Raw genomic sequence first — 21948 nt, 5'->3', positions numbered from 1 at the left:
AGCGAGGGGCGTGCAGGAGGCGGTCAGTAAATGATTTTCTCTCATCATTGATGTTGCTCTCTATCTATTCCTCTCACTTCCTCTCTGACATCAATAAAAATATATATATTTTTAAAAATATTTCCCATTGCTTGTAAACGATCGGAAATTGTTTGCTGAGCAATGTTTCATCTTTCTGCAAGTTGTTTTTGAGTTTGTTTTCGGTTGGCCTGGATGTTCTTTGTCTTTCACATAGAAATCATCACTTTTAAAGCATTTAAACCAGTGTTCACTAGTATCTTGAGATGAAGCATGTTCACCATAACCTTCCCGAAGTATACAATAACTTTCAACAGCAGTTTTCTCAAAATAGAGTAATGGATTAAAACTTCCTGCAAATGCTCCTTTTTTGGCATGAAATTCGACATTTTTAAGCGTAAAAATATATATGATGTTAACACCTTCAGAAAATTTGACATAAGTTTTGAAGCTTGTTGTCAATACAACAAAATAGCATACATATCAAATCACATATATATCAACATATGTGTAACTCCATCTATTGAAAAAAAAAATCCGCATTATTAACCGGTATACCTAGTATTTTGATTTTCACTTTATTTTTGTTAAAAGACTATCCTTTTCTTCTTTCTTCTCCAAGAGTATAGACCATTATTCTACTCTGTGAAAGTGAGTAATGGCTCCAAGGAAAGCACTCTTAACTGGTTTATTACCTCCCAATATTTCCTCCTCTTCTTCAAAATATAATCTATTGACTCTATGGTCAACTATACATGAGAAATTCAATAAACAAGTATACCATACAGTAAATATTAAAGCAATAACTTTATTATGTATAGCTGTATCTAGCATCAGACCTAGGGAAACCACCAATAGGATTTTTGTTTGTTTAATTCATTATAATCAGATAAACAGTAGTGCTACCAGGAACAAGTCATCAAATGATGAACACACTATTCTTCACTAGAATTTGACATTATAATGACATCTGTTATAACAGGATTCTGACTAACCAAAGCTACAAAAATACTGAGTATCTAGTTAAAACAGACTGGAAGAAAAGTAACCTTTGTTGCATGCTAATCAGCATTGCAAGAAGCTTTAGATATATACTCCCTTATTTCATCCTCCCCAAACCATGAGGCAAATGTTCAACTCATTTTATAGACAGGGAAATTGAGGTTCACACTGCAAGAAAGTGGGAGAGCCAAAAATTAACCTGGATCAATCTGACCCCTTCTACTACACTGTGCTGTAAGGCTTGGGAAAGGCAAGGAAGAAAGTAGACAATCAGAAGCAGGCAACAAAGAAATGAAACCTCTGACATATTATATATTAGAGTCAAGCAGACACAAACAGTGCTATACACTTAACATAGGGAGAGCATACAGCATTACCTGGCTTCTACTCCGGGCCTCGTGGGTGGCTTTCCTGGTGGTGGCCGAGGCAAGAACTGTGATGAAGTGGAGCTATTGACTTGATCTGTGTTGACCCATGACACTGGCCTTGGAATTTTGCTCTTTCTGGACTGGGAGATGATAGGTGACAAAAAGCTATCTTCAGCTGACCTGCTCAGGGGGGCGTCTATCGCCAGTCTTGAAAAGGGAGTGAAGACTTCCTCCTCAGAAAAGGGAGCAGGAACAGTAGCTAGTCTCTCCTCCAGCAATTTATCAGAGGCACTTGAGAGGTCCCCAAGAAAAGACTTGAGTTGCCTTTTTTCCACCAGAAGTTTGAGTAGGTCTGGCTGATAAGCTTTCTTTTGGAGGAGCTTTTCTTTTGCAGAGAGTGGAGAGGATGATTCGAAAGCTGAGTCTATCTCTTGTGCTAAAACAGGGATTCGGCTGTGTCTAGTTACGAAGGATGACCTAACCACATCCTTCCGGGATGAGGGACAATGTTCACTCTCTGAAACACTATTAAATAGCTCTCTATTTCTAGGGTCAATTTTCTCTTTCTTACCCTCTTGGTGCAAAAAAGTAGAGAGGTCCCCTTGAAGACCGGACAAGTCTTCACTCTTGATGTCATCATCCTTAGATATCTTACTTTTTTGCATTGTTGCCACCTGGCCTATCTGTCCTTCAGCATGTGGGTCAATGCCTCCTGGAGAAATTTCTGAAGTTCCAACTGCCAGAAGTTTCATTATCTCATGATTTTTGTCTTGATTTGGCATCACACTAAAAGTCTGTGTCTTTGTCATATCAAGAGGCTCAGTAGTTGCTGAGTGATCCCTTTCTAAGTCTCCTGGGAGAGAGGAGATCTCAATATAATGCTGCCCTTTACTTAACTTTTCATCTTCATTATCTGACCCTAGCAGGCTTTTCTCTTCAGTTTCCCTAGGGAGACTCTCAGCTTCTCTCACAGCCAGTCTGTTATGGTCAGGAAGGTCTTCTGGTCCCAGGTCTTGAGATTTTTCACACTCTCTAGTATTGAGTAACATGTCAGGACCAATATGCTCTATCTGCAGCCCCAACTCTGTTCTGCTTCCTCCACTAGCAGGTTCTCCCTCTGTCACAACTAAACCAGAGAAGTTCTCCCTTGGAGAATAAAGTTCCACAGTGGGCTCCATAGGCTGAAGGTCCTTCTTCTCTGGCAGCTGACCACAGTGAAAGCTTCCTGAAGTCGACTGTGTAGATGCCACAGAAGGTCGAGGAATTGTAATCTGGAGAGAGAGAAGAAAAAAAAGTTAAAATGCAATAATGTAGAATATAAGTGAAGATGCAGGATTTGAGATTTAACACCTCAAATTCTAATTTATAAGAGGAACACGTATGTTGGCCGGGGTTGCCTAATTCATACTTAAAATGAACAATTCTGAATAAAAATACATGACACCCAAGCTCAGGAACTATACAGCACAGTCTTCTTCGAGGTTCATCCCTGCATTTCTTTAGCCTGCTTTGTGTTCTGGAAGACTGACTTCTGCAGACTGTGCTATCCCAGGCTCCCTTGCCTTCTGATTTCTGGGTTTGCCCAATGGCCAGCACCAACATAGAATCTGAATTTGTGGAGATAAGGGTCTGGGTATTAATTCTCTCTGCCCCCTCCCCAAGGGACTGCAGGTGGACATTCTACCACTCTTGGTCATAGCTCCTGTCACATGGCCCCACTCCCATAGATAAGACTCTTACCAGGTTCTATTAACAGCCTTTCTTTCTCCTCTTTCAGGACTCAAGACAGGAATGACTCTATTTAATGTGCCTATGGTCAGTTAAGGAAGTGATAGCATCAACTTTGCAAAAGTAAACTCTGAATTTAAGCCTCAAGAAGATAATCAAGATAAATATATTATCCCCAACCCCCGCCCCCCCCCAAATGAAGGAAATGGTAAGTTTAATACCTTAGACATACAAGTAAGTAAAAAAGTGATGCAGCTGACAGAGACTTTCAGTAAAGAAAACTCTTTAAAAAAATTGTTTTAATCATATTTTTATTGATTTCAGAGAGAAAGGGAGAGGGAGAGAGATCGAAACATCAATGATGAGAGAGAATCATTGATTGGCTACCTCCTGCATGCCCCACATTGGGGATTGAGCCAATAACCTGGGCATGTGCCATGACCGGGATTGAAACGTGACCTCCTGGTTCATAGGTCGACGTTCAACCACTGACCCATGCCAGTCGGGCAAGAAAAATATTTTTATTTAAAAATATTTGAAAAAGGTCAAACATATTAAATATATAAATACAAGTCTTTCAACAACTTGATAGAGAAAATGTTGCATATAGTGTAAGAGCTATAAGAATAATATTTGTGGACAGGACAGTATTGATGGGAATGGGCAAAAAATACTAGGAAAAATTAAGCCAAGGCTTTAGAAAGCCTTTTGAAGGGAAGCACACCAGAATGCTATTGGAAAAATACTTGAACAACAGTGAGAACATAGCATCTAGTCAAAGAAAAGAAGAAACTGAATCTGGGCAGGTGGAAAGAGGGAATGAATGGAAAGAGAAAAGGTGGGGGTGAAAAAAGGGATAGAGGGAAGGGACAGAAGTGGTAGGGTACCTTTGTACAATTTGGAAAAGGATGCTCTTCAAAGAGGAAACAAAGATGCACAGTTTGGCTAGCAAAGTTTGAGCTAGATTTCAGACCCAACTGTTCCCTTGTCTAGGCATGCAGTAAACAACCTACATAACTTTACAAAGCAGTCTTGGGGAAGAAGGAAAGACAAACTAATTGATTAAAAAAAGGAGGCAGCCCGGCCAGAGTAGCTCAGTTAATTGTCATCCTGTGCACCAAAGGGTTGCTGGTTAGAGTCCCAGTCAGGGCACGTACCTGGGTAGCGGGTTCGGTCCCAGTCAGGGTGCATTCTGAGGACAACCAATTGAGGTCTCAGTCTCTTTCTCACTCTCTCTCTCTCTCTGCCCCCGCCCCCCACTTCCTCAGGTGAAGATTATAAGATAAACAAATAAAACAATAAGAAGTAGGCATTTATTTTCCCATTTTGTAGTGCAGGTAAATTCCTACAGAGCTATTCACAAAATCAAATTCTATTATCTTTTCTCATTGCTTTACACTTGCATGAGGAATTGTGTTCTAATAAAAAACATTTCAGTCTGGGGAACAATGCTATTTCTGGTGAGTTGAAGAAGAGGGCCACTAGATGATGATGGAATTTAAGAAAACCTGGTATTCCCACCCATGTAAGGACTGATGTACCTGCCTGTGTCTAAGGTTTGTGTACACAGTTTCTTACTGCCTCCATCTCTGGCTTTTCTGGAACTCCTGCCACTCACACAGCTGTGGGGGCAGCACTACTTACTGAAAACAGCAGTGTAACAGGAGTCTCCATATGAATGCCCAAAATGAGAGTAAACAGTAGTTTCCTCAAAACATTCCTTTGCAGAGGACTTATCACAATTACCTTTAGCTGCTTGTTAAAATGCAGATTCCACTCTATCCCAGACCTACTGAAGCAGAAGTTCTGAAAATGAGCTTGGGACTCTGCATTTTAAACAATGGACATTAAAGCTATAAAACTTGAGAGGAATATAAAATATGAGAAATGTCTAGGTGGAGGTTACAAAAGAGAGAGGGAAAAAGAATTAGATTTAGCAACAGTATAAAGTACAAACCATGGGCTGGCGCCATTTGGGGGCTCAGCCCATCTGGGTTTCCAGATGACCTAATAAATTTATAATTCTTTAACAAAAATAAATAAATAAATAAAAATAAAGTGCTGGTACAAACCATGAATGGTTAAATATATACCTTCCTCACCATATTTTTCTTTTCTTTTATATTTTTATTGATTTCAGAGAGGTAGTGAGAGGGAGAGAGAGGTAGAAAAGTCCATGATGAGAAAGAGTCATTGATCGGTTGCCTCCTGCACTCCCCCTACCTGGGTATGTGCCCTGACTAGGAATCGAACAGTGACCTCCTGGTTCATAGGTTGATGCTCAACCACTGAGTCACACCAGCCAGGTGCTTCCTCACCATGTTTCTAATGTAGATATTAAAAATATCTAGAATTATAATTTTTTAAAAATCATTATGTATACACACATAGATAGTTTTTATTAAGTATAAATGTTATTCTGAAGTTAGGGTATAATGACATATTGTGTATTGAGTTGGTATCTTGACAGGAAACCTCACTTTTTGAGAAATTTCATACTGGAAGACTAACTAGTCCAAGCATCATTCCTTATACACATTTGCATACTTGGGCATCTGGTGAACAACCTGAGTAGATCAACTGTTAGTCCTTTCATATATATATAAAAATCAAAATCAGTAAAGACATATATATATATATGTGTGTGTGTGTGTGTGTGTGTGTGTGTGTGTGTGTGTGTGTGTGTCTTTACTGATTTTTAGAGATAGAGGAAGGGAGAGGAAGAAAAAGACAGAGAAATTGACGTGAGAGGGAAAAATCAACCAGCCGCACCTTGACAGGGGATCAATCCCACAACGCAGGCATGTGCCCTGACTGGGAATTGAACCAGTGACCTTGCAGTGCACAGGATGATGCTCAACCAACTGAACTACATTGGCCAGGACAGTCCTTTCTTAATAACACCTTGAATGGATAACAGATAAATGACAGGAACAAATCTCTTACCGCTGTAAGGGGTCCTTCCGCTTGTGCCTCCATTGGACTTGTTGGTGTTGCTGCAATAAACTGACCACCAGCTCCAGCCTGGAGTTCTAGCCTATCTGTATATTGCTCTGAAGCAGCAGTGGCACGGCATTCCCCAGAAAGTGCTAAGATCACACCTGAGGTTTCCTTCTTTAAATGAATATTTTCTTCCCAAGGACCCAATCGGAGGTTTCCATCTTGAGGTGATTCTTCTAGAACTTGAAGTACTTCAGGCTCCTCATCAGAAGGGGTCCCTGTTGTTTTATGGCCTAAAGCCTCATTTGTCCTAAAATCCCGAAGGTCCTGCTCCTTGTCCACAATCACCCATTCTTTGGAATCAACCTCCTGCTTGCAAGAGCTCAAGTTAACAGCTATAAATCCATTGCTGCCACCACCATCCGCCTGCTCAGGGGTATGGGCAGAGGCAGGCTTAGAAGCATCTGGAAGATATTCTTCATCATAGTTCCAGATGTGGTCAGTACGGGCCCCAGCAGGAACACAAGGCTTATGAAGCAGGGCAGGAAGAACAGGTTCCTTTCCTGCACTGGAATCTTTCTGCATTTTCTCCAGGCTTAAGAAAACAGAGAGAAGTTAATTGTCCAAGGGTAATACTTATTGCATAACCTATAAACTCTATACAGAACTAATATTCACACAGAGATTAAAAAATACGGATAAAGCATAAGGAAAGTTTCACAGATTGATCATGCTCTTCTCCACTTTTCATAATCTTGTTTGGGAAGATGGAGCCATGGGAGATGTCTCTCCTGCTGCGGAGAAGCCTAACTGGTTGATTTATATGATCCACTTCATCTTTGCCTTGCCAATTCAGTCACACTGCCCTCTGCTCTCTCCTCTATCTGAGGGACTGAGAACAATTTACACAAGGGGCTTTTGCCTCACCAGAAGCCCTGCAAAAAGAAATAAAGAGGCCTGGCCGGTGTGGCTCAGTTGGTTGGGCATCATCCCATGTACCAGGAGGTTGCCTGTTCCATTCCTGGTCAGGGCACATGCCCAGGTTGAGGGCTCCATCCCCGATAGGGGGCATGCAAGAGGCAGCCGATTGATGCTGCACTGTCACATGGATGTTTCTTTCTCTCTCTTTCCCTTCCCCTCTCTCTCTAAAAAAAAACACAAACCGATAAACTATTTTATTATTATTTTTTAGTTTTTAAGTTGAAAGTATTACATATGTCAATAAACTATTTTTAGAAAAAAGTAAAGAAGCTAGTATACATAAGGAAAATACTTTCTGCATTTGTTTGTCTCTAGCAATGTATGCAAATATATACTCGTTCAATTATATCCTCCAAAGGCAAGGCTTTGAAGAAGAGCAGGTACTGTACCTGCTCACCCACACCTAGCCCACTACGTACACAGAACTCCAATAATGGTGGTGGGATGGGGGAAGCTTCAGGGTATATTTTCAGTTTTGATGGATCAAGAGGCAGTTGACATTGTACATACAAATCTCTCTGAGGGTCAGGCAACATAGTGTGACTGGTGGTGTTTGGCTGCACTGCCTTCTGAGAACTGATCTCATCTGTAAGGAAGTAGTTTAAGCAATACATTTTTTCCTTAAGTGTATAATTAGGTGCTTCAATTCCTTATTCATTCTAGGTTCTGGCTTGAGTTCATTTTCTTTTTTTAAAAAATACTTTTATTCATTTTACAAAGAGGGAGTGGGAGAGAGACAGAAACATCAATAAGAGAGAAACATCGATCAGCTGCCTCCAGCACACCCCCTACTGAGGATGGAGCCTGCAACTGGGGCTTGTGCCCTGACCAGGAATAGAAGTGTGACCTCCTGGTTCATGGGCCCAATACTCAACCACTGAGCCACACCAGCTGGGCTTGAGTTCATTTTCTTGAATTACTTCTATTCTCAACTCCGTTTTCCCTCAGCATGGACTCTTTTTAAAAAGTTCTATTCTGCCTAGCCAGTTTGGCTCTACTGGATAGAGTGCCAGCCTGCGGACTGAAGGGTCTGGTCAAGGGCACATGCCTGGGTTGTGGGATCAATCCCCAGTAGGGGGCATGCAGGAGGCAGCCGATCAATGGTTCTCTCTCATCCTTGATGTTTCTATTTCTCTCTTCCTCTTCCTTCCTCTCTGAAATCAATAAAAATATTAAGGAGAACCAAGATGGCAGCATAGGTAAACACCTGTACTCACTGCCTCCCACAACATCAAAATTACAACTAAAATACAGAACAACTATCATCCAGAACTGCCGGAAAGCTTGCTGAGTGGAAATACTACAACTAGAGAAGTAAAGAAGGAAGCACACTGAGACTGGTAGGAGGTGTGGAGGCCTGGAATGGGCTGGTCTGGACCCAGGTGGGCTGCTTTTGTAATCGGGAGGGAGATCATCTCTGAGAGGCTGCCCGGAAGAGCGAGGGGTCCCAGACCCCCAGCCCAGGGTCCCAGAGCTAGGGAAAGAAGTCCCTACAGGCAGTAAGAACTACGGGCTGTAAAAACCAGTTCAGATTGGGGCTGAGTGACAAATAGGCTTCTGGAGACCCAACTGCTCCTCTTAAAAGGCCAGCACTGTGAACTGAATTTACAAGCTCTCAGTTCCTCTGAGCTCCAGTGCCCAGCAAGGCTTTGGGGTCCAAACACATATGGGGAGAAACTGGACTGTCTGGCATTGGGGCAGGAACTCGGGGGCGGCTTTCTTATAGACGGAGGTCATTGTCCCCATGCTGGGACCTCCCCAGTGCAGGGCTGACTGGAAGCCAATCTGTTTGCTCTGCCCTGGTGATTCCCTGAGACCCTGCCCCACCTAATTTACAACCCCACCCAAGCTGTGCCCAGTGGCTTTTGCATTATGAATGGTCTGTCCTTTCTCAGGCTAAAAACCTGTCAAATAAGCTGCAGCTGGGTCAGGGAGCCCCAAACCTATCAATAAAAGGCCCAAGACCCGGCACCAGCACAAGCCTGCCTTGCTTCACAGCTGGGCCTCATCTGGACACTTCCAAACCCCATACAAAGAAGAGGAATCTGCAGATCTCTCTGTAGCTCCTGCTGGATGGCCCCAGGCAGTGGCTGACTGCATCTCCCTGGAGGCCCAAGAGCCAGTGTACCCGGTGGTCAGTGTGAGACCATACTAGATTACAACTCTTCACATCCATGAGTGACACACTCAAGGAGCAGATCCAGTGAGCTCCAAAGCCCCACTGAAGCAAGTCCTGCTCCATAAGGGTAGCTCCTGGACAGCAGCTCTCCCACTGTAATCGCAGCTGGTCCCCACAGCCAATTGGCCTGGAGGTCAATTCCTCCCAGTGACACCAACAGCAATCAAGGTTCAACTACAACCAACTGTGCACACAGCCAACTAAGGGGTGCACTAAGAGTGTCTACCTCAGGTGACTGGGGAAGCTGAGCCACTGGGTCCTATAAGATACCTACTACCAGTACACAAGGCCACTCTATCAACTCAAGGAGACTTAGAAGCTACCCAATACATAGAAACAAACACAGGGAAGCAGCCAAAATGCGGAGACAAAGAAACATGTCACAGTGAAAGAAATGGAAGAAAGCAAACTACTGGATATAGAGTTCAAAACCACAGTTATAAGTTTACTCAAGCATCTTCTAGAAATCTTGGAGGAACTTAGTGAGACTTTTAAGGATCTTAGTGAGAATGCCAAAAAAATGGAAGAGGACAAGTCAGAAATTAAGCATACACTGACTGAAATAAGGAATAATATACAGGGACTCAACAGTAGACTAGAGGATCCCAAGAATCAAATCAATGATTTGAAATACGAGAAAGCAAAAAATACCCAAGCAGAAGAGAAAAAAGAAAAAAGAATCCAAAAATATGAAGATGGTGTAAGGAGCCTCTGGGATAACTTCAAGTGTACCAAGGCCCGAATTATGGGGGTGCCAGAAGAAGAGAGAGAGCAAGGTATTGAAAACTTATCTGAAGAAATAATTACAGAAAACTTCTCCAACTTGGTGAAAGAAATAGACTTACAAGTCCAGGAAGCACAGAGAACCCCAAACAAGAGGAATCCAAAGAGGACCACACCAAGACACATCATAATTAAAATGCCAAGGGCAAAAGACAAAGAGAGAATCTTAAAAGTAGCAAGAGAAAAACAGTTAGTTACCTACAAGGGAGTGCCCATATGACTGTCAGCTGATTTCTCAATAGAAAACTATGCAGGCCAGAAGAGAGTGGCAAGAAATATTCAAAGTGATGAATAGCAAGAACCTACCACCAAGATAACTCTACCCAGCAAAGCTATCATTTAGAATTGAAGGTCAGATAAAGAGCTTCATAGACAAGAAAAAGCTAAAGGAGTTCATCACCACCAAACCAGTATTATATGAAATGCTGAAGGGTATTCTTTAAGAGGAAGAAGAAGAAAAAGGTAAAGATAAAAAATATGAACAACAAAGTGACAACAAATATCTAGCAACAATTAAATCTAAAAATCAAATGAATAAAAAATCTGATGAACAGAATAAACTGGTGAATGGAATAGAATCAGGGGCATGAAAATGGAACAGACTGACGATTCTCAGAGGGAAGGGTGTGTGGGGGGTATGGGAAGAGATTAGACAAAGATCTTATATGCATGTATGCAGTACCTATGGACACAGACAATAGGGTGGCGAGGGCCTGGGGTGGGTGGGAACCGGGTGGATGGGAGCTATGGGGGGCGGGGGAGACAGATATCTGTAATAATCTCAACAATAAAGATGAATTAAAAAATAAATAAAATAAAAATATTTTTAAAAGTTCTATTCTTTTGTTAGACCAATTCTTTATCAAACTAAGCTTTTATCTACCTTTATATTTATCCCCAATCTTAGCCACAACTCAAAATGTTTAAATATTGCCTCAACCCTAGTCCATCCCTTTGATCATATCAACATGTAGTCACAAGTTTACATCACATAGCTGTGAGTTGAATGATTACAGGAAGAATATACATCCATGAAGGACTGTTTAAAATGGAAGCCAGACCAGACTAGGCCAGAGTGGCTGAATTGTCTCTGGACAATTACGGTCCTTCTAACTATACTTCACTGCCAATAATAGCCACCAGGGATGTACCGTGAAGAGTGTCACTATTATTGAAGTCACTTGAGTCTTAATATTATTGAAGCCTTCTTAATTCATAAATATACCCCAAATTCTTTTAAAAGTTTCATTCTGTCTTTTATTATCAAAACTTGAGGACAATGGGCCTCATAACTGCAGTCATTATCAATGTATGACTCTCTAAGTTTCACCTGTCCTCCTCTCAAAGTTGATTGTGAGCTCTCTAAAGTCCTGTCTTTCCTTCTTTCTAGGTAGAATGATAAACTTATTCATGTCGATTTTCCCTACAGCACTACTCATAGAAGGCCTTCATTAAAATGAACTGACTTGCCTGTCCCTTGTGTATAAATGACTTTTTCCCCTCTTTCCTGCTTAATGCCCTCTCCAACTCTATACTGCATCTTCTCCATTCCAATAAGAGATCGCCTTTCAAATAAAGTCACTTCAAAATGTTCATTTATTGACTAATTATTAACTAATATCTAGTATTATGAAGTTACCAGCTCCCACTGTCCAGCTCCCAAAGCCAAAGGCTATGTTATAGGAGTTGTAACAACATTAGGAGGCAATTCACAACAACAATCAGGATGATAATGAAAAACATAGATGAGAGCTTAATCAAATCAGTGCTACACAAATGCAAGAATTTATTTGAAAGACTTTACATAATAAAAATAAATAAAAATTTAAGATTATAATATCTTAGTAGTTTTAAAAAAAGAGGAAAAACTATTTTATACCAGGTCTCAAGAAACTTGTCAGTATCCGGCTTTGGCTCTAGTGTCAGACGTTTTTCCAGCTCAAAGCTGTGGATAGAACGTAACTTTCGCACCAACGGAACATCTCTGTCTGGCTGAGTAATCTCTGAGCGGACACGAATCGGTGAACCAAGGCTTGGAGCATTCAGAATACCATTTGCTTGACCATGGCTATTCTCCTCTTCAGTAGCAGCCTAGACAAAATATAAAAGAAAATTATGAAAAACATTCCAGTTACTATACATGATAGTAATTGTTGAAGTCTTTCAACATAATATAACCAAATGCTTGGGATGTGTTCTCACAAGATTAAGATATTTTGCCTAATTTAGGTCATGACATACTTTTCTCTTAACCCTTTTATTAAGTGAGCTTTCTTAATTTATTCTCAGTTTCAGTATTATTTTAATTTTTATACTTTCGGTACAAAGATAAACAATCTAAAAATGTTTAATAGCCTTAGCTTTTTGTATTACGTCTAACTAGAAACTTCCAGGACCCCATCCACTAAACTAAAACTTAGGACATTCTCTTTGAGTCAGGTGGTTTCACAAGCAGTAGGAGAGGATGCCAAGCCTCAATACCTCCTGCTGTGTTCCCTCTCTAAAAAAACAAACAAGAATGAGGAAACTTGGTGTTTGAACAATAAGGAGCTGGGTGGAGAAGGAGGCTGCTGAGCATTGGGCAGCACAGAAGGGTGGGTCTACCTAGGGACAGATGCCTACAGAAGTGCAATTATGAGGGAAATTAAGATTTATACTAGTGGTGGGAGGAAAAAGGGAAATCTGGGACGACTTTCTGATTAAAGACCCTCAAGACGATGTGCAAATGGTCTCCAACAAGGGGTTCACTTTGGCTACCAGCAGAAGCAGAAGATAATCTTCTCTGAAGGATGGTTTCTCCACTTCCCAATTTAGGTCTACAGAACTCCCACCAATTATTAATTGAAGAGTAAAACATTAAAGATAGTCAAAAAAGCCCTGGCCATGTGGCTCAGTTGGTTGGAGTGTCACCCCACACACCAAAAGGTTGTGTGTTCCATCCCTGGTCTGGGCGCGTATTGGTGTTTCTCTCTCACACCCATGTTTCTTTCTTTATCTCTTTCAAATCAATAAAAAACAAATACATATCCTTGGGTGAGGATTAAAAAAAAAAAAAAAGATAGTCACACACATGAGAAGGCAATGCCACCATGATTGAGTAAGCAGAATTTTTTTAAGTGTAAGCAGAATTTTTTTAAGTGTAAGCTTCCCAAAAACATCAGCTATCAAACTTGTTCAGATAAAGAACAGAGAATAGCTAGGCATAAAATGTTTAAATAAATGAAGGTCATTATCACAAAGATCAAAAAAGGATTCTTTGGAATTAACGGATAAATTTAACATTAAATATTCTATTAACAAGTTAAATGTATTAGCCATAAAAGGCCGGAGTTATTAATTAGTGAATTAGAAGACACAGAAAAAGAAATTACCTGGTATGAAGCACAGCAAGGTGTGAAAAATATGAAAAAAATATATTAAGAGATATGACAGAATAAAAAGGCATAATATATGTTTAATTGGAATCCCAGAAAGAGAACAGAAAGAATGAAGATGTGGCAATATTTAGGTAGAGAATGGCTGTATATCTTCCAGAACTGATTAAAAAAAATATATGAATCAAAAGATTCAGAAAACATAAAACATCCTAAGCAGGATAAACAAAAAGAAATATCTGTGTAGATACACTGTAGTTAAAATGCAGAACACCTAAGACAAGAAGTAAAGCTAAAAAGGAGCTGGGATGGGAGGCCAGGTGGAATGATCATACACTCACATACACGTACACAAACACAAACAAAATGAGAGTGACAGCAGACTTTTTATAGCAATAGATGAAGCAAGAGGAAAAATAACTGTTGATCAAGAACTTTAAACCCACTGCGCCAAATCAGCTAAAAAACATATATGCATGTGCATTTGTTGTATATATGTGTATCAGCAAAAATAACAGCATAGAAGGATGTACCCAGGCTATTAACACAGGTTACCTGGTTTAGGAGATGTTGGATATTTTTAAAAATGCATCTAATAACATTTTACTAGCTCAGTTAACTTTTCTCACTCCAGTAATTTCTGAAGATGAATTTTATAAAAAGACTGTTGAATCAAAAAAAGAAAAAAAAGGAAGAACTTTAAATCCAATAAGAAAGAAAAAAACCTCACTTTGAATCCAGCATAAACTATCGTTAAAGAATGAGGCTGGTTTTGCTCAATGGTTAGAACAGTGGCCCTCAGACCGAAGGGTCAAGGGTTTGATTCCCAGTCAAGAGCAGGTTTGATTCCCAGCCCTAGTTGGGGCACGCATGTGCAGAAGGCAACCAGTCTATATCTTTCACATTGATGTCTCTCTCTCTCTCTCTCTCTCTCTCTCTCTCTCTCTCTCACCTCCTCCTTCCTCCCTTTTACTCTCTAAAAATCAATGAAAAAAAAAATCCTCGGGTGAGGATTAAAAAAGAAAAAAAAAGAATAAGGCTGAAATAAATACATTTACTGCTAAGTAAAAATTGAGAGTCTCTACCAAAAAATCTCAACTAAAGGAACTTCCAAAGGAAATATTTCAGGAAGAAAGATGAGTCCAGATTTAGAAAAGAAAAGAAAAAAAGAAGAAAGATGAGTCCAGGACTTCCGAAAATGTAAGGAAATGGTAAACATCTTTTAAAAATTAATATAAACATTCCTTGTATGAAAGTTCAACACCACTAATACCTTATTTTTTTAAAGGATGGAATTAAAAATAGAAGAGAACTAATAGAGATTAAATAGTGATAACTGGTGAAAGAAAACTAAAGACTTATGCCAAGTACCATTTCACTCTCTCATATACACAGACACCCATATGGGCTGGCAACTAGATGTGGGGTTTTTTTTGTGTGTGTTTTGTTGTTGTTTTTACCATGAGAACAGTTTGCTCCTGGTGCCATAAAGACAGCCACAGCTGATATTCCAAAAATCTGACAGTGATCTCCTGACAATTTTTTCACTACTTACTCCGATTACTATTAATCCAAATAATGCATATTTAATAGCCAGACCACAGTGTACCATATCACACCTACACAGAGGAAGTTTTTGCAAATGACTCCCATGATTGAAAGTATATACTGTTTTAAATTATATAGTTAATTCCTCAGAAGTGATTACAGAGGATTCTTTTCAAGATATATTCCTCGTTCATAAAGCATGACTAGCCAACTTCCTATCAGTCATGTTAACAGGTATGAGCCCTAAGTCTTATTTTACACACTTATGAACTTAACCTTTTTTGCAACTAACCCTTAAAACATAGGAAGCACCAAAAACTAACTGATTTCTAATTCCTTGCCCCTACATACCATTTATCTACACTAATAAAAGAGAAACATGCAAATTACTGTCACTCCGCTATGCTACCAGCCAATCAGAGTGAGTATGCAAATTAACCTGAAAACATAGCGGCAGCCCTGCCCCCCTGCTGCTTCAGGCCTGTGGGGGTCCGAGAAGTCAGGCGCCAGAGCCTGAGGCTGGCTGCAGCCAGGGAGACCAAGAAACCGCCTGCCCTGTGATTCCAGGCTGCAGCCAGCTGCAGAAGCTGCCCACCCCACGTCCTGGGGGAGACAGAGAAACTGGGCTCCAGCACCTGAGGCTGGCTGCAGCCCGGGAGACAAAGAAGCCGCCTGCCCCATGATCCCAGGCCGCAGATAGCAGCAGAAGCCTCACGTCCGCCTGCCCCATGTCCTGGGGGAGACAGAGAAACCGGGCCCCAGCACCTGAGGATGGCTGCAGCCCGGGAGACGAAGAAGCCACCTGCCCAGTGATCCCAGGCTGCAGCCAGCCAGAGAAGCCTCACATCCGCCTGCCCCACATCCTGGGGGAGAAGGAGAAACTGGGCCCCAGCGCCTGAGACTGGCTGCAGCCCCGGAGACAAAGAAGCCACCTGCCCCATGATTCCAGCACCTGAGGCTGGGTGTGGCCCAGGAGATGAAGAAGCCGTCTGCCCCATGATCCCAGGATGCAGCCAGCTGGAGAAGTCGCCCACACTGCATCCCAGGGAAGATGGAGAAGCCGCCTGCCTGCGGTCCAGGCTACAGCCTGGTAGACAGAGAAGCCGCCCACCCCACAGTCCCGGGCGCCAGCACTTGTGGCTACAGCCCAGGCGAAGCCACCTGCCCACCATCCCCTGTGGCTGCAGCCGGCCTGGGCGCCTATGGCTGACCAGAGGGAGGAAAGCCCGGATCCCAGGTGCCTGTGGTCGGCTGGAGGAGGAAATCCTGGTCCTGGATGCAGGGCTGAGGCAGAGGTGGTTAGGGCCAATCAAGCCAGCAGGGGAGCAGTTAGGGACAATCAGGCTGGCAGGCAGAAGCAGTTAGGGGCAATCAGGCAGGCAGGCAGAAGAAGTTAGGGACAATCAGGCTGGCAGGCAGAAGAAGTTAGGGACAATCAGGCAGGCAGGCAGGCGAGTGGCTAGGAGCCAGCAGTTCTGGATTGTGAGAGGGATGTCCGACTGACTGCCAGTTATCCCCTGAGGGGTCCCAGATTGAAGAGGGTGCAGGCCAGGCTGAGGGACACCCTTACCGCCCCCCCTCCCCCGTGCACAAATTTTGTGCACCGGGCCACTAGTCTTCATATAATCTTCTATGAAAATGGAAATGATGAGGAATAGTAAGATCAGAGAGAAATTTGTGGAAGATTACTAAAAATTAATCATTCAATTTAGAAATCTATATCTTTCCCCATACTTACAGGTGGACCTACTTGCAATTCTAATGAAGAAAAAATCATGTCAATTGTTCAACATCCACGTTGTCAACTCATAAACAGTTGTGTGATGCTTCCCACTTCCAACTCTCCCTTCCCCACCTCCATCTGAGATAGTTTTTAGAATGGGTACTCATGGCTCTATCAGTCCATACCAGTGGTCGGCAAACCACGGCTCACAAGCCACATGCGGCTCTTTGGCCCCTTGAGTGTGGCTCTTCCACAAAATACCATGTGCGGCACGTACGTACAGTGTGAATGAAACTTCGTGGCCTGTGCACAGAAGTCGGTTTTCGGCCTGAGTCTATTTTGAAGAAGTGGTTCTAATGCCGAGCCACACTCAAGGGGCCAAAGAGAGCCGCATGTGGCTCGCGAGCCGCAGTTTGCCGACCACTGGTCCATACCAAAGGAGTCCAGGGTCTTGTCACATTATTTAGAAAGACTATTAACTTCTGTTCTATAGATGTCTCTTCTTTTTTCTTAGGGTCTAGTTAGTTTTTTTAAATACTTTTATCTTTTTCACAAAATATAAGATAAAGATTAATATTTGGTGTCCATACTTCAATATTTTGGGCAAAATTAGCCAAAATACTGCCATTACAAATATAGAAATAACTAGCAATACTGTCTACTTCTCATTCAAAATTGAGAATCATTATACTTTGCTACAACAATAGGAGAAAATAAGTATACAGAAAGATATTACTTCTATGCAAGAAATACACACCTTACAAATTCCAAACTTTATTTTGTTCCTGTTGGCATCCATCTCTTCCCAGACATCCTTCTCCTGGAGATGAGTGTGTCCCAGAGATCCAGGCAATTTATCCGGTGACACACCAACAGGGATGCCATTCTCCCCATCACTAAGCTGTTCATCTGGAAACACCTCATCTGTATTTTCTCGAAGCAAGTCCCCTGGGATGGGAGTGGCATTAGCAATTCTAAAAATAATGAGGGGTGAAGAAAAGGTAGAACTTAAAAACACCAGAATCAAAAATTACAATGAGACTATTTTCCATTTTGTTTCTGGAGTTAAATGATGAAGTCTATATATCATTAAAAGAGTAAAACAAAACAAAACTCAAAACCGTGGAAACAGGCTGTGGCAATTCTACAAAATAAAACTTGTACATTTTGATCAACAGAATTTTCAACCTGATTTAAAAATAAAAATTCCAATATAATAACTTACTAATTTAATAATTACTTTAAAAGTTAGAAACATTTGGTCTATTTTCCAAGAAGTCTTTTACAATTTTTTTTATTTTCTGTTTTTTCACCCATTTTTCTCAGAGAACAACAAAAACTGTAAACAGGAAAATGTTAATAATAATATAAGCAGGTATCAAATCAATAAGTATGCTTTGAATAGTGTAAAATGTGCATTTGTTTTTTCATTTACAGACTTTTTACTAAATACCTACTCCATGCAAGGCCCTAGGAGACATAAAGAAGAGAAAGGAAATTCTTGCCCCCTAGGGGGAACTAGAAAATTTGCAATTACACAGTTTTATACATCTGCATGAACTGATCAGGAATGATACAGAAAATATAACTTGGCACTTCGTTTATATATTGCTTTCAAAGTAACTTCATGTCTGTTTACATGGCTAGTCATCTCTCTCAGACTTCTGGCCCATGAAAAGCTTTTCTAGTTCTGTTATCACTAGTGATTAGGCCCCTGCCAGCTCTAACATTCCATAACTCTACACTATACTCAATTTTTAAAAAAACTGCTGACTGAACACAATATTTAGTACACAATGACACCTTTTCCTAGAGGTGATCTGGAAGGTTTAAAAGCAGAAAACCAGCCTTCAGTAGATTATACTGACATAATTATTATGAGTGATAAAATAGGCATTTTTGTGCACCACTCTAAAGATAATGTTACACGCTGGCCCAGATGTCATAAATGCCATGCTGTGAGAACAAAGATCAGTCATTTTCAGGGACTTGTCAATAGGTTAGAGGTAAGTAATATCGAAAAACACTGGCCATGGCTCTCAGGAAAGAAACTTATAGCCTTGTAAAGTAGTACCTGTAGTTCTGACACTAAGAACCTCTTGAAAAGGTAAGTTTGGCCTAAAGTAGTTCAAATGAACAGATTTATTATAAAAGTAAAGTTCAGGAGGGGAATGGGTAGAGGTAGAACAGGGCATAGAGGGAATAAATGGTGATGGGGAAAATTTAATTTAAAAAAGTAAAGAAATAAATTGTCTATTAGAGGATTTTTCAGGTATAAGTTCAATATAATTTATTGATACAAGGACTTACAGTAGACACTAACATATGTGTTACATGGCATGCCAAATATTTATTGAAAGAATTCCCTCTATCCTGAGGAAAGGGACTGGCAAAAGGAAAAATATTTGAGTTCAGGAAGTTCAATCTACTAGCCCCACATTCCTTCCTGCCCCCATTTTAATCACTGAGTGTTCTTCCAAAGCCTTTTTTCCACATGCCTACTACTCTGCCTATTTCCAACTACCAATTCCTTGGCATTTTCTTCTTCCACTCCTCTACCTATAATCTGCTGCTATTTTCACTCTATCTTAATTTCCCTCGTATCTCTTAGATTTCAATATAATACCACACACTTCCAGGAGCTCTTCCACTCTCTCCACACAACTCTGGTTTCTCTCTGTACTTATTCTCCCACTTTTACTCCTTACATTATTTTCTTCTCCTAAACTTCTGATCAAAACCTGGATTTTGAGATACAAAGGAAAGAATTCCTTTCCAGAGAAATTATGTTAAGGAATAAGAATGAGAAAGTATATATGAGAGTATTATGTTAAAGAATAAGAATGTGTGAGAAAATATGTGTGAGAGTATCATGTTAAGGAATAAGAATGAGTAAGGAAGTATGTGTGAAAATATTTTTAGCACATGGTCTGTGTTTGCAGGCTAGATATAAATTATAGAAGCAGATTAGGGGGAAAAGTGAGGTGTGTGGGAGAACTGGAAAAGTAGTAAGAATGGACATCCTTTTTGTATTCTCTTCCCCATAATCTAAGTCAGGGGCTGGCAAACTAGGGCTTCTGAGCCAAACTAGGGCTTCTGAGCCTGCTCACCTATTTTTTGTTAATACAGTATTTTGGCACACAGTCACACTCATTCGTTTCCATGTTGTCTATGGCTGCTTTAGCACTACAACAGCAGCGATAATGGAGACAGAGACAGCAGAGTCCACAAATTTTTATCTGGCCCTTTACAGATAAGATTGCTGACTTCTGATCTAAAACATCCTCCTACCTTTTCCTGAACTTACTTTCTTCTTCTAGTAAGAAATTCAGAGTTGTGGGACATACATAATCATTTTTTTTCTCTTTAACAATGATTCTCTAGGGCTTTCTAATTATGCCTCCATAACAATTGCAAACAGAGAATTCAGTAAACTTTTCTTTCTTTCTTTTTTTTTTTTTTAGAGTGGAAGGGAGGGAGTGGGGGGATAGAAACATCGATGTGAGAGAGACATATTAATTGGCTGCCTCCCACACATGCCCCGGGATTGAACCTGCATCCCAGGTAGGTACATGCCCTTGACTGGGTATCGAACCCAAGGCCCTTCAGTGTGCAGGCCGATGCTCTAACCCAGTGGTCGGCAAACTCGTTAGTCAACAGAGCCAAATATCAACAGTACAACGACTGAAATTTCTTTTGAGAGCTGAAAACCGACTTCTGCGTATGGGCCACGAAGTTTCAATCGCACTGTATGTGCGCGCCCGCATGTGGTATTTTGTGGAAGAGCCACACTCAAGGGGCCAAAGAGCCGCATGTGGCTCGCGAGCCACAGTTTGCCGACCACTGCTCTAACCACTAAGAACACCAGCCAGGGCAGCGAACTTTTTCTTAAAGGGCCAGATAGTAAATGGTAAGCTTGTAGGTCTAATACTTATTTTTTTCAACCCAGCTAGCTTAAATTCTGTGCAGTCTTTAAGCTGTGGGCCAATATGTATTACACAAGTATCAGTCTGCCTTTTTAAAAAAATATATATTTTATTGATTTTTTTACAGAGAGGAAGAGAGAGGGATAGAGAGTTAGAAACATTGATGAGAAAGAAACATCCATCAGCTGCCTCCTGCACACTCTCTCTACTGGGGATGTGCCCGCAACCAAGGTACATGCCCTTGACCGGAATCGAACCTGGGATCTTTCAGTCCGCAGGCTGACGCTCTATCCACTGAGCCAAACCAGTTAGGGCATCAGTCTGCCTTTTCAAAGGCACTTCAACTTATAAACACCATGCTAGGTATTTATACCATTCCTCACCAGTAAAACGAGACCAAGTTAACTACCCAGTCAACTAACAAAAGGAAAGCTAGTCTTTCGCTGTCTGCCTCCCACTTGCGCTACCTTTTCCCTAGCCCTTTTAAATGACTTTTTTTTTATTTTCCCCCAATTTTACTCAATGTCCTTTATCAAATATTCATTTGAGTCTATCCTCCATTTTACATTTTATACTTTATTAAATTTTGAGATATCTTTTTTCTTCCTTTTCTTTCAAGTCTCATTTCTTTTTCTCTGTTTTCCTTTTCCTTTTTCTCTCCCTGACCCCACCCCTTTTGGGATCTATTTCTCTTTTTAAATAATTTTTTAAAAATTAATTTTCCCATTACAGTTGACATAAACATTTTTATTAGTTTCAAGTATACAACATAGTGATTAGATATTTATATTCCTTACAAATTTATATTCCCCAATAATTCTAGTATCCATCTGACACCATGTGTTATGATAATAGTATAGACCCGTGGTCGGCAAACTGCGGCTCGCGAGCCACATGTGGCTCTTTGGCCCCTTGAGTGTGGCTCTTCCACAAAATACCACGGCCTGGGCGAGTCTATTTTGAAGAAGTGGAGTTAGAAGAAGTTTAAGTTTAAAAAATTTGGCTCTCGAAAGAAATTTCAATCATTGTACTATTGATATTTGGCTCTGTTGACTAATGAGTTTGCCGACCACTGGTATAGACTTACTAGAGGCCTGGCCTGCAGGGATTGGGCTGAAACCAGCTCTCTGACATCCCCCGACGGGTCCTGGATTGCAAGAGGTGCAGGCAAGGCTGAGGGACCCCACTGGTGCACGACTGGGGCCGGGGAGGGATCGCGGGAGAGCTCCAGGGTGTGTCCAGCCCGTCTCGCCCAGTCCTGATCAGCCAGACCCCAGCAGCAAGCTAACCTACCGGTCGGAGCATCTGCCCCCTGGTGGTCAGTGCGTGTCATAGCGACTGGTTGAACAGTTGAACGGTTGGACTCTTAGCATATTAG

At 41.1% G+C, this 21948-nt stretch overlaps 1 protein-coding gene across 3 annotated transcripts in view; it reads right to left on the bottom strand.

Annotated features, from left to right (window-relative positions):
- Positions 1 to 21948, bottom strand: part of TTBK2 (tau tubulin kinase 2) — a 164055-nt gene that overhangs the window by 14229 nt on the left and 127878 nt on the right. For all 3 annotated transcript variants that reach the window (XM_080674760.1, XM_080674759.1, XM_080674761.1), the window contains 4 exons: positions 17402 to 17618; positions 11879 to 12090; positions 6063 to 6651; positions 1398 to 2659 (listed from right to left, as the gene is read on the bottom strand). In XM_080674760.1, coding sequence (XP_080530886.1) covers positions 1398 to 2659; positions 6063 to 6651; positions 11879 to 12090; positions 17402 to 17618 — 2280 coding nt within the window. The remainder of the gene's footprint in view (positions 1 to 1397; positions 2660 to 6062; positions 6652 to 11878; positions 12091 to 17401; positions 17619 to 21948) is intronic.

The sequence above is a fragment of the Plecotus auritus genome (genome assembly GCF_963455305.1).
Source record: "Plecotus auritus genome assembly, chromosome: 1".
NCBI lineage: Eukaryota > Metazoa > Chordata > Mammalia > Chiroptera > Vespertilionidae > Plecotus > Plecotus auritus.
This window is presented reverse-complemented; position numbering and strand designations above follow the sequence as displayed.